Source organism: Cavia porcellus, unplaced genomic scaffold (assembly GCF_034190915.1).
Source record: "Cavia porcellus strain 051 isolate PalLab524CR breed Dunkin Hartley unplaced genomic scaffold, mCavPor4.1 scaffold_24, whole genome shotgun sequence".
In the NCBI taxonomy this organism is placed as follows: Eukaryota; Metazoa; Chordata; class Mammalia; order Rodentia; family Caviidae; genus Cavia; species Cavia porcellus.
The window spans coordinates 40,256,238-40,269,934 of NW_026947507.1; the positions used below are offsets into that span (position 1 = coordinate 40,256,238).

Here is a 13,697-nt window from a genome sequence, read left to right on the forward strand (position 1 = left end):
CCATGTCCTGGTCCACCCCATTCACTGGATCTGACGGTGTGCAACTGCCGGCTCGTCCCCGAGTCAAAATGACCACAAAAGGGAAACATTTTGAATAAATTTAGGTCGTCGAGGCAGCCATGGCAGCACAACTATACATTCATGGAAAAGGCCCTGCAGACCTGCTCTGGAAGAAAGTGGTGGACCAATGGAATATGCGTGTTCAAAGTGAGGGAGAGAATTTTGAGGGGGATTAATAGCAATTGTTTGTCTTTTCTGTGATAAAAACTTTTAAACTTAAATATTCAATATACTTTTCAATCATAGCTCATAGGCTTTTGTATATTTTTCTGCCGAACAATTGCTAGAGACTACAAGAACGAAGAAATATATAAACTGAGCAAACGCACCAGGAGTGCACAGGTGCCCTGGTATTCCTGAGCTCAGCCCATGACACACCCAGGATGCATGTAAAGGGCACCCAGGCTGGGTTGGCTTTGCAGGTGGGTGCAGATCCAGGCTGAGAAAGCTCAGGGCCACAGAAGCAAATGAGGGCAGTCAGGGCCAGTGAGGAGCAGGAAATGCTGGCTAGAGAAGAGTATCTTACAAGCAGCAGAGAATTGCTAAGGAAGAAATTAGCACTTTCATTCTAGACTCTCCAGACAGTCAGAACAGCCCATGAAGACTCTGGCTGAACACAAGATAACCAGAGATGGTGGCAGAAGAATGGACAGTGTGGAGTCCAGGCCAGGCAGACCCAGTTCTCCCCGGTCATGTCTCTCACGATCGCTGGTGACCACTGGCAGGTTCTTTATTCTCTCCACCCCGAGTCTCCTCATCTTCCTACCATGGATGTGACTGTGTGGAAGACAAGTTGCTGAGGGCTAAGGGACACAGTGTGTGCTTCTCACCGTTCCAGGCACATGAAGATATTAGTAGCACAGGATTATGGGAATAACTAACTTCTTAGAAGTGTGACTGACTTCTAGATCACATCATTGCTGGGATGTTCAAGTTACATGAGAAATTAAGGCTGCTCACATGGTTAAACAAATACTACTTGTATATAAAAGGCATGGGGGCCCTGCATCTCCAGGCCCAAGGCTCATTTTTGATGGGACATTATTCTAAACAAATTCCTCAGGGGCAGGGACGGGAGAAGGGGGTTTTGTAGACTTTAAGAATTCTCAGTGCCTCTTTCCTTCTAAAATAGAGATCTCAATAGCTCTGGGAAAAACCCTCCAGAACTCCACCCACTTGGTTATTTATTTTAAACATGCTATATGTTGGGGTGCCCACCAGGATCCCACCTCTAAACTTTCCCAAATACACCCAAAGTACTGAACATTGTCAAGTTTTCTGAGCTGCCAATGATAACACTGACTTTGAATTCAGCCTATATCATCTGCATATTTTTCCCATGAAAAACCAAATCAAGACTGGTTTTTTAAACAGTCTGAATGTATATCCTTCTTTAAATTCATGCCATGGGATTTAAACAAAACCAGATCCTTTACCTACCCTCTTGTTGCAAGATACTGTTTATTTTTCCTGCAAATGGACCATATATCAGGGTAAAATAAATGTCCTTCCCTCTGGAGATGTGTACATGGAACTTTTTTTTTTCCTGGCCAAACTTCCAAAAGCTAAACATCTAATGAAATGACTGATATTGCCCTGGCCTGTGGAAGGGGCTTTAATTCTCACCAACCAAACATTGAGGATCTAGAATCTAGACCCAGTTTGGCCATGATCTAAGTGGGGATGACCTTGGGATCCTTCCACCTCTCTATTCTTGGTCCTAACTCCATGAGCTGGTGGGGTGGGGTGGGATTGGGAAAGGGAGAGAGAGAGAGGAATTGATCTGAAACCCATCCAAACCCCAAAACCCTATGACTCCAGATCAAAACATGGATAAACAATGGCAAGATTTTTGTTCTGAAAACTATTTCAATATTGACTCAAAACTCAGGTCCCAAGAGGATCTCTCTGTCATGTACTCCTCAAAGGAAAACCTCCTGTCCTCCTCCCATGTGAGGGGTAGCTGTCTTGCTTTTGTCACCAACACCTTTAACACAGACCTGCCTGCTGGAACTTTTTGGTTTGGGGCTACAGGGAGACGTCAAACCAAAGCTGGTGACCACAGCAGACCCTGCTTAGTGGCCCCTCCTGCACAGAACCTATTTTGGAGGAGGTCCGCTCGCTGATGCTGAGAACTTTGTCTTCCCATGGTGGGGCTGCTCAGTCCCAGGGAATGACTAAGAAAGCCTCAGAAGTGGGCACCATGTTCGTCAGCATTTCCGCCCTTCCCTGAAAGATGAGCTCTGGGCCTCTCCTCTGAGCCGAGTCTCAGGGATATAGTTAACACCTCTGGGACAGGACGGCCTTGGGAACTCTGTGGGAATCTGAGCACAGCTGAGGTTAGCATGGTCTAGGCCGGCTGGGGAGTGGCAGCCATGGGAAGGAACTCGACATGGTGCAGACCCAGAGGTCAGCACTGAGCCACTGAGCCGTGGTGGCTGTGGGTCCCCTAGTGCTTCCATCTGCATTCAGACAGGAAGCCACGGGTTTTAAGGAGCCCAACCCCACTTTTCAAGACCCCATCGCCCAACTTCCAGGGGATGAATCAGGGAATCAGAGCCCTGGGATTCAGTTCCACCTCTGGCCCACACAGTGACATAGAGAAGACTGTCCTCCCTTTAAGCCTGGATGGTAGGGGTGATGCCTGCAGGGTAACTGATTCATGATGAGGGGGGCGGGTTCCTCACACACTGAACAGCTTCCAGTCAATGAACCCTCATTGCTGAGCCCCTCACCTTCCTGTCCCATTACCCAGGGGCCACTTTTAAGGTCCTGGAAGGGAAAACTTAGAGCATTGTGTAGCCCGGGGCTGAGTTTCGTGTCTCCAGGCTCCAGGCAGGGTGTAGTCCCTGCAGAGGGGCGTCCAGAGCTGATGTCAGCCTCTGGTAGTGCAGCCAGCAGGCCTGAGAGCCAAGTAATGGGGTGCCCTGGTCCACGTCTCCCATCCGCCCCATCCACCACTGGGCTCTGGTTCCTACCTCCCCAGATTGCGCTCCCACCGCAGAGCCCTGTCAGCTCTGCCCACAGAAGCCAGGTGAGTCCTGACCAGAGAGTATCCTTCATGGCCATGGTCTCTGGGCTGGCTCGACTTCCAGGCCCTGCTCTTAGGTCAGCTGAAAGCAGCAATGCCAGGGCCTTCCTGACAAGACCCCGCTGGTATGTGGGCAGCATCTCTGATCTCTCTCTAAAGGTCATCTCTGCAGTCCCGCCCTTCCTGCCCAGCCTGTGCGGAGTTGTTTATTTCTCAGGGCTACATGCCACGATCCTTCTCAGCTACCTTGGCAGCAGCCTATTGAGGACAGCCAAGCTACCCAAAGACATGTTCAGCACTCCACCCTCTAGGGAGCCCTCGATGGGGTCCAGCTTGTGACTCTGCTGTGGCTCCGCAGGCGCCCTCCCAGCCAAGGCTGGAACACAGAGCCCGAGGCTGCGATAATCTGCTCAAATCCTCACCAACTCTCAGCCAGCAGTGCGATACAGATATGCTGGGTGTTCCGTTTCAGGCTCAAACTCGCCTGCAAGGTGCTATTCTCTTCCCTGGTGCCTCTCCAAGAAGCCACTGATAGCCCTCTGGGGAAAATGTGCCCTGGGGAAGCTGCCACCACTAGATAAGCCAGCTCCTCTAGTACCCCCTTCAGCATGGACCTTGGCAGAGGGGCGCCCAGGCCACCCTGTGAGGTCTGTACTCCATCCTGGCAGCAAGGAGGAAACAGAAGAGACTGCACTGGGCCTCATGCTCATCTTTCGGGGGAAGTCAGGCATTTTACAAAAATTGAGCACAGGATTTTAGCCCCCACCTCTGGGGACTTCAAGAAGTAAGTCTGAATTAGTGTACTACCAGGAATAAAAATAATGCTTGGTGAGTCCTAAGTCTGGGTCCAGACTGTAGTAAGTACTTTACACAGATCAATTCACTTAATTCTCATTAGCACCCCAGGGAATGAGGACTCCTCTTGGCCCCATTTTACAGATGAGAAATTGGAGGCGTGCAGATTACACATTGCCAGCCAGTGAGACAGTCAGGAGGAGGCCTCCAGATCCAGCCACACACCACGTCTGATGCTGCACAGACCCCCTGTGACCCTGGGCTCTGGACCAGCAGAACCCTAAGAAAGGAAAGGCAGCTCTTGGGACATGGAGCCCAGCCCCTGGGCCCCCAACCTTGAGCTGCATGAGTGATTGGCCCACCCACGCCTACACAGCACCCAGGTGCCCCATGGAACTCTTACTGGCATCCCCCGCTCTGTCTCCTCGCTCTCCCTTCTCTCCTTTCGGGCCTCGATCACCTAAAACACAGGAAGAACAGTGGCATTAGAGGTAGTAACAAATTCCAATGATGACTTAAGCCTTACTTGCAGACTTATTAATCCCAGGCCAGAGAAATCCTTAGGCAGGAACCAGCAGCAATCAGAGGGCACAGGAGGCAAGAGAAGAGCTCAGACAATTGTGCCCCCTGTTCTGGTCACCCCAGGAAAGAGCAGGGACCCAGCAGTGAAAGTCTCATCTCTTTCTTAAGCACAGAAGAGCAGCCGCCGCCACATAATCTCAAAGAGCACATGGCATTCAGCAGAAAGATGATGAAGGAAAGATGACAAAGCAGGCTGGGGATTTGGCTCAGTGGCATAAGCACCTGCCTTGTAGGCAGGTGGTCGTGAGTTCAATCCCTGGTACCGATAAAAACACACACACACACAAAAAAAAGATGACAAAGCAAAGGTATTGCTATGAAAATTTCAGGGTTTTAGAGTCCACATCCAACTTTGTTCCAGTGAGCACAGAGGAGGAAACAGGGAGGGCTCCAGTTAAGTAGGAAGAGACACGGGTTATACGCCAGGCAGATTTTCTGGTGGGGCAGACTATAGAACATATGAGTATGAGTTTCCACGGAATTAGGAATTTCCTTCTCAGGATATGGTTAGAAGAACAAAGCTTCTTTCCCAGGTGGCATCTCACTGTACAAAGAAGTAGAAAATCCTGCCACCACTTAGGAATTCTATTCCAAGGATCTCTGGAAAACCATCTGCAAAGCAAAAGTCTCTAGTGTACTATGGGTGAAAACTGCAAGTCAGAAATTTCTAGAAGAGAATACCTAGCAGGATTCAAGGTTTGAAAAAAAAATGCTAATATTTGTACATGAATGTGTTCAGAGAAAGGTCTGTCAGGATGTGCTCCAAAGAGTTGACAGTGACTATTCTAAAGAGTAAGCACTGAAGGAAGTGAGGGGTAGGGTAAGAGATTTTCTCTTTATTCTTTGCACAAAGACCCAAGGTAGCAATAGTGTTTTTTCAGTTCATTGTATTAAGAGAAGAGTAGGAAGCGTGGGGAAAGAGCACTGGATGTCCTCATCTTGTGTAGCGATGACAGGAAGTCTTAACAGTCTTGAAAGAAAATGGGAAAACAGAGACTGACTGAAGTAGGTTCCCATAAGAATGAGTTTCTGTTGTTTTTTTTTTCATTGGCACCAGGGGTCGAACTCATGACTGGTTCCCCTAAGAATGAACAAGGCACTATACACAGGAAGAAAAAAATAAATCAGAAGAAACGTGTTGCTAACATAAGCCTAAGGAGTGATTTACAGTCGTAAATACTGGAGGTCGTGGAGTACTGCAGAAAGGGAGGAACCTGGCAGGAAATGCAAGGAGGGGCCTCTGTGTTTTTCCTGGGGGCCACTTTGCCACCTTCCATGTTTCCATCTCTGGATTGAAGCCCACAGTAAGACTGCAAAAGACTTTAAAGACATTTTCACACACAGTCATTCCTCGTGACACAGAGCACAGTGGCATGAGGACTGTGAGCTTTAGATGGGAAACTGAGGCTGAATGGGATGAAGACACCGGGCCCTGGGTCGCTCTGCTGGGTGGCAGAGACATGAAGTGGCCCGTCAGGCCCGCCTAGCTCCCAAGTGCTGTCCACCGGTGCGGTGAGGTTCGTCATTACCTTTGAACCCACGCAAGCCCATCGGGCCTGTGGCTCCCAGCTTGCCGTCATCACCCTTGGGGCCAGGTAGTCCTGGGGTTCCCCGCTCGCCTGGAAGACCTGGAGGGAGAAGAGACAATGGTGGAGCTTCAGACCCGGGACCAGAAGGTCCTCAAGAGGTCACTGTCTGGTTCAACGACTGACCATGACCACACACCCTCCATATCATGGTTTCCTGTGTCTTCCTCACTCACTTTGACCTTCTCTCTCTCATTATTTAGGTGGGGACCCCTCCTCCTGAGAGGCCTAGTTCTGTTGTGAGTGGCTGGTGCTGATCCCAACCCCACTCTTTACTGCTGGAGATTTAGATTTGCAAACACCTGGAGCCTTTGTGCCCCAGGCATAAAGAATCTCACTGAATCATGGCATCAAACTAGGAGGTACTGTTATCCCTGCACTACCCATAAGGTAGTCAAGGCACAGAAAGGTTAAGTAGCCAGCCCAAGGGTACACAGCAGTGCTGGGGCAGGATCTGAGCTTCCTGAACAGAGAGCTCTTGGCTGGTCTGCCTCAGCTCCTTCGGGGTCTAAGGCGCCCCCTGGCCCCCAGGGAGTAGGTAGGGGGATGGCTGTTAGTGAACAGGAGGAAAATGAAACAGTGCTCCATTCTGTGTGAAGAAAGAATAAATAATCAGTTCCTTCCTGCAAAAGGGGCTGGAGGTTCAGAAGGACAAGGAAGCCATGGCCTGCTGCCCGATCAGGCCCCAGGCTCCTGGGACAAGGGGCCAGTGCTGATTGCACCATGGAGAGCCAGGACCAACAAACACTTTCATCAAGCAAGAGCCCCAGGGGATCTGGCCTCAGCTCACACTTATCTCTGCTAGGCAGACTGCCCTTTATTGACTAATTGTCCTCTCCCTCTTGGAGAGCAAGCTGGCTTTCTTTGGGCTTCTTTTTTAGGGGATCTGAGAAAGTTGCCTGGAGTGCTCGGTCCCATGGGAGGAGAGGGGAGGACTTCAGAGAGCACTGACTAATTTTCCTCCTTTTCCTTCCTGGGGGGCCGGGTAAGCATTCCCAGAGTCTGGTAGTCCTGTGGCCACAGAAGCCTGATTCTAATGCAGGATGTGCCCACACCTACCATTCATTAGGCAGAAAAAGTGGGTATGCAGCACCTTAACTGAGTTTTCAGAGCTCCCCTGAGGGGCTGGAGTAAAGGCAGACTGGGCACTGCCTCCTCTCTTTCTTGGAGATTCGGGCACAGTGATTCCTCAGATATGCTCCCAGACACCTCTCTGGCTACACTTTCCCTCTGGCCGCCTCCTAAGTCTCTGAGGGTGGCTGCGGGCGGAGCAGACTCAGTTGTGAGGTTTGACAGTCACAGAGCTGGAGCTTTCACAATAACTGAGTCTAAGAACCACACAGTCTTTCTAGAAGGTTCCAAAGTGCCCTCCCTGCCAGCCACTGGATCTGCAGGGCTGTTGTGCATGCAGCAGGACAGACAGGGCAGGAGTCTGTGACTCATGGGTGCATTACCTCGGAGGCCAGGGAGGCCAGGGATGCCAGTCTTTCCTTCCTTGCCTTCCTCCCCCTGATCACCTTTGGGTCCTGGTGGCCCTAGAAGGTAAAACCAACACCAAGGTTACAGAGTTGCTTTCTGGAACAGGCCTCAGACATCTGCAGGGGAAGTAGAAACTTCTTCTCTGATGACAGGAAGTGTCTGGGTGATGATGCCTTGGGATCCCACAGGATGTCAGCACCACCTAGCTCCATCTTGGGAAGACCAGGGAAGGCTCCCTGGAAGAAGTAACTTGCAAAGGAAATCTCAAGAAGCCAGAGCTGGTTACAAGCGTGGGGTGTGCTACAAATGGCATACCCATGTCGCCCCAAATCCATACACTGAAGTCCCCTGCAGTGGGGTGGTTTAGGAGATGGGGTCAGGGGGAGGAGATTAGGGTTACATGAGGTCATGAGGGTGGGGTCCTTGCCATGGGATTAGTGGCTTCACCAGACAGGGTGTGCACTAACGCACGTACACACACACACCCCACACTGACAGTGCAGCTGCCTGCAAACCCGGAAGGAAGCCCCTTCCTGAACCCAGACTTCCAGCCTCCACACCAGAAACAAATGTCTGTGATCTGAGTCCCTCTGTGTTTGGTGCTTGGTTATGGTAGTTGTGATGACTAAGCCAGGGTAAAAGGAAGGATCCTGGCAGGGGAGAAATCCCTCAAGACAGAGCTATAGAAACCCCCATAGCACAAGCAACTGGTGGTGGAGGAGGGCACTGTGGGGTGAGAAGGGTGGGTCTTGGAGGCCCTGCCTAAGTGCCCCACAGGAGGGCCCCAGAAAAGAGCCCTACACAGGAGGGAGTGGGGCTGGAGTCTGTCCAGGTGAGAGGTGGTGGAGCCCAAGGTCAGGGAAACAGCTGTCAGGGGACATCAGGGACAGAAGAGCCCAGCCTTGGCTCCCATTGGTGAAGGCCAGAATGAGGAGGTGGGTACACCCTTGGGCCTCTGCTGGGCACAGGACGGAGGTGGTTTCTACCTGCTTCCGAGCTGCCTCTCGGGGCGTGTGTGACTGGACTCAGTTCTCCACAACTGTGCCATGTGTGCAATTTATTTGTCATGTTCCGCAGAGCCAGCCAGCAAATGAAGGAGCTGTGGTTTCAGTCCAGGGTCTATCTGGTACGCCCTTTCTAGAATGTTCTGCCACTTGCTATTCCCAGACTGGCAAGCCCAGGAACCCCTCTGTTTACCTTCCAATACTACCAGCCCTCAAAGCTGCTCATCCTGGTGATGCCTGCTCTGACTCACCATTCCTACCAAAGGGGACACAACCCAGGACCTGGTACTATTGTCACACACCTCATAACGCAGTGACAGTAGACGTGTTCTCTCTGTCCTGACAGGGACTCACTCACTCCCTGAGACAGCACTATGTCCTTTAGACCCCCAGCTCTGAAGCTTCTCTCCTGCTGCTCTGTGAGAAAAATGTACTGGGCTGAGCAGTTCCCGCCCCATTCACATCCACTGGGAACCACCTCGCTCTGGTCAGGAAATGGGGTCTTTGCAGATATAATTAGCCAGCCTGAGGTCATGCTGGCTTGGGGTGGGCCCTGATCCACTGACTGGTATCCTCATAATAAAACAAAACAGAGAAATGAGGAGAACATCATGTGACCACAGAGGCAGAGACTGGAGCCATGTGACTGTAAGCCAAGGAATCGAATACTGCCAGCGGCCCCCAGAAGCCAAGAGGAAGCCAGGTTTCACAGAGCTTTCTTGGGGGCGATGGCCCCCACACACCTTGATTTCAGGCTTGCAAACTCCAGAACTGGAAGAGAATAAACTTCTATTATTGTACACAATCCAGTTCGTTGTGCTTTGCTGGAGCATCGCTAGGAAACCAAAACACGCATACTCACAGTGTCGTGGTAAGGTCTTACACAATACATAGCTGATGAATGAATGAGTATATGAGATCAGAGACTGTTAATACATACAAAACAAGCAGGCTGCCAAGAGCAAGATGTGCTGATACATTGCAAAAGTTGGCACCAAGCTCAGACCCTAACCAAAGTTGACAGATGCTTAATATTTCGATGGCACATCCATAGGGGAAAAGTAATCATAATCTCTTAACAACAACAACAACAACAACAACAACAATAAATTAATGAGTTACATAAAATTAAAGGAAGGTTGGGTTTATGGCCATCATTCTCTTTTCTGTGAAAAAAAGCAAAGGCTGCCATAGTGATCCCAGGTTCTAGAACTAGCCGGATTTAGAAGCAGACCCTGTTTGGAACAGGCTGAAGATTATACAGTCAATGAAAGGCAGAGTTAAGACGCAAACAAATGCCACATTCCCCTTCGAGACCTCCCCGGTGGTTAGACAGCAGCAAAGGGAATCCAAAGAGGGTGCCTGGATCTCTGTTGCTGGACCCTGACCCCATAGATCCCAGCCCCTCTTGCTCTGTTCTGTCCCCCAGCCTTCCCACAGAGAACCCGGGCTCAAGGAGCTGAGATAGTCATAGTCACATTTTCACACTGCTGCAGGTGTCATTCTGCTATAGTCTGCATTTTAAAGGTCCCCACAGCCTTAGTCCCCAGTCCACGACATTAATACTGGGTAGAGAACCTTGCTGTAGGAAGTTGGGTCATTAGGGATATGGCCCTGAGGCAGCTATTGGGACTGCGGTCTCTTCCTGTTTCCTGATTACCATGAGGTGAATGGTTTCCTCTTGCCATGAAGTTCTTTCTGTTCACCATAGACCCATGGCAACCGGGCCAACTAACCAAATACTGAACCCTCCAAAACCATGAACCTAAATAAAGCTCTCCTCTTTGTTTTATTTTTTCATCTTTTTGAGACAGGGTTTCACTATGCAGTTTGGGCTGGACTTGAACTCACTTTGTAACCCTGGCTGGCCTCAAACTTGAAGCAATCTTCCTGCCTCAGGCTCTGGAGTGCAGGGGATACAGGTGTGCAGCTGGTTTAAAGCTTTCCAGTTTAAAGTTTTCCTTTTTACAAGCTGATTATTTGGAATATTTTCTTACAGCAATGAAAAGCTGACTAATTAAGCATTGGACCTTCCAAAACCAAAGCCAGTATAAACCTCCCCTGTTTACAAGTCACTTAGCTAGAACATTTTGTCACAGTAATGGAAAGCTGACTGACACAGAACCCAGGGTATGGATTTTCCTGAGAGTGATCCTGGTAAGAGGAAGGTGCTGCCCAGTGGAACCACCCTGGTGTGACTAAGAGAATGGCAAGAATTTGGAAGGTGAGAGCTGAATGTGGACACACCGCACCAGGGCTCAGGCCCTTTGGTCCTATTTCAGCTGGATAAGAGCCCTTTCTTTGGTGCAGTTTGTAGCAGGAAGCGAAAAGATTCAATTCAGTGGCTTGGTGAATATGGAAGTGATTCCTGACCTTGGGAGTGAGGGCATCCCTGACCACCTGCACCCTGCTTTTCATAGGCTTCATGAGAACTATAATCAGATTACTGTTGGAGTTGTTCTAAGGTGCATCCCAAATCACCCTGCTGACTCTGGATTCAAAGACCAGATGTTTTAGAGCCACAGTCTAAATGCATGGTACATATGGGTGTATTTTTTACACACAAGTAAGTGGCTAGTGCTGTAGGGTCATAGTGGAGATCAATAGGCAGATGTTGGAACCGACGGTGAAGGTGGGCGGTCATCCCCAGCCTGGGTCCCAGTCTCAGATCAAGCTAGCCTGGCTGACTGACAAGAGCCTGCAGGGTGGCCAGAGCTTTGTGGGGTCACATTACCCGGTGCCCCAAGGACAGGTTCCTCTTCAGACAACTGTGGCTGCCCTTGGCTACACTTTCTCAATGGGCTGCTGTCTTCTCAGGAATCCAGGCTGGCAACTTCTGGTCCACTCTGACTCCTTTCACATCACATACACCCTGTGACACATGCTTGCCCTCAAGGAGGGTCCATCTCCTCTGCCATGTTTCTGATTGCCATCTTCTTTGCTGGATCCTCCTGGTCCCACTTCTGTCCCCCTTGTCTCTGGTCTTTCTCTCCAACCCACTGTGTACACTGCTGTTAGATTAATCTCTCCAAAATACATAAACAACCAAGTGAACTCAGAGTTCTCAGAGCACCCCCAGCATGGTGTGGTCCTCCAGCATGGTGACCTCAGCCCTTGTGGGCGATGTCACAGATCATTTCCAGTCTGAGCTTCTGCTGCACTTTCTATATGATGCTTCTGGACTCTCCTCTCTCTCAGCAAACTCTTTCTCATGGGTCCCCAACCACTGGCCTAGGCTTCCAAGGGTCCAATCCCCCTAGGCCCAGAAATTTGCTTTCATGCCCAGCTATCTGATCTCTCAGGGCACCATGATCAGAGCCCCCAGCTGTTGGGCACAGCTGTGCAACACTGAGGCTGGAGCACCTGAGCCTCATCAGGCAGCACCTGCCTGCTCGCTGAATGCTATCATCACCTTGGACTGCAGTCCCTAAGGAGGACAGCCCTCTGCAGAATGAGTCACCTCTCTGTGACCCCATGGCTCATACAAGGCCTGGCCCACTGTGAGGATTAGTAGGGTGACTTCTGGGCAGTTATGTGATGAGTTGCCCCCAGTAACACTTGCACGAGCTTTTAGACTTCTCCCCTTTCTACAGTCACACGTCTCATCTTTGCCATTAGCCAGGAAGGACTGGGTGAGGAGGTGGCCAGACAAGGAGGAACAGGGTGCTAGTAGGGGTCCATCTTAGGGCAGTCCACCAGCCTTGGCCACACTATCTCCAGTGCAGTTCTGCTCTTTGAGATGCCACATGGATGCATCTTCTGCCCAGAGGAGGACCAGTGACTGAACATCTGGGAAAAATTCCAGGGTTGTCATGGTGACCAACCAACATGGGCAGATGCAACTCTTTCTTCCTTTCCAAGTCCTAGGACAAGGAGTGGGGTGAGAGGAACTGTGTGTGCTGGAATCAGGGGAGTGACCTGCTCAGAAGGAGCCATCAGGACATCTGTATCTCAGCTACACTGAACCCCCCTGACAGAGGGCAAAGTCCTTCCACTGGCTGCTCTACACTCAGTTCCCTGAAGTCATGGAGCCCTGGACCTTGGCACCTCCTCCGGTACAGCCTGAGAACTCCAGGCATCACCCCCCACCCCTGAGAAGTGGGTAGGGCAGCACTGTCAGCCCCATTTCACAGCCAGGGAGACCCAGCCCTAAAAGATGAGGGGCAGCCTCTGAGTCCAAGGGCAAAGTGGGCAGGGCCAGGCTGAGTACGGCTGCTCATTTCCACCTTACAGCAAGGTCAGGGGTGGAAGGTGAGAGGATAGAGGGCCTCACAGCCCACCCCGGGACCTCACCCAGGCCACATATCCCGGTCCTTCATGGAAAAGCACTAATCTCCATGTCACTCAGTGCCATCTCTGTTAACTAGAGCCAGAGGCCCAAACTTAGCATCCGGCATCCAAAACACCACTTGAATTAGATCCCCTGCTCCAGAAATTTCCTATCCTACTATCATAGATGGTGGTTTTCTTTTCTCGAAGAAGCAGTCCACAGATACCCTTTTTGGGGCTAGTTCACCAGCCCAGCCCAGCCTAGCCCACACTGAACCCTGCCCTGTGTTTGCATCTCCCTGTCACACAAGGACCAGTGTCTGAGTTGTCCTCAACTGCAAAACAAGACTGGATGACATGCTGCTCATTCTCGAGTCTTGTGATTTTAGGCACTCACATTTAGCCAAGGGCCATTTGGATATGACTCAAGGTGCCTACCTCCCACCTACCCCCACAGAGCCCCCCTCCCTATGTCTCTCCCCCTCCAGTGGTGCCTCCCCTCTCTAATAATCTATGTTCTTGGCTCCTTTGAAATTCACATGTGCATTTCAGCAGATGTGATTGATGCTCAAAATCCAAAGAAGAAAACACAAAGCCCTGCTGTGAACATCCACAAAAGACAAACAGGAGACGAAATTCATAGAAAACTGCATAACAAAGTGAGAGAATGAAAACCATTTGGACTAAGCTCAAGAGTAAAGTAAATACGCTCTTACTTGAAAAATACAGATAGTTGAGTATTTGTAGATTCTGAGCCAGGCCAGGGTCAAAGAGAAGAGAATGGTGTGTGTATGTGGATTTACCCGTGTTGGTGTGAATGTGTGGATGTTGGTGTACAGGTGTGCGTGTGTGTTCATGTACATGTGTGTCTGTTTAAAGATTTTAAGAAAG

The 13,697-nt window shown here is 50.3% G+C and overlaps 1 protein-coding gene across 2 annotated transcripts in view; it reads right to left on the reverse strand.

Moving 5' to 3' along the window:
* Scara5 (scavenger receptor class A member 5) overlaps positions 1-13,697 on the reverse strand; it is a 96,303-nt gene that overhangs the window by 20,430 nt on the left and 62,176 nt on the right. For both annotated transcript variants that reach the window (XM_063234919.1, XM_063234920.1), the window contains 3 exons: positions 7,509-7,589; positions 5,998-6,096; positions 4,290-4,346 (listed from right to left, as the gene is read on the reverse strand). In XM_063234919.1, the coding sequence (XP_063090989.1) occupies positions 4,290-4,346; positions 5,998-6,096; positions 7,509-7,589 (237 nt within the window). The remainder of the gene's footprint in view (positions 1-4,289; positions 4,347-5,997; positions 6,097-7,508; positions 7,590-13,697) is intronic.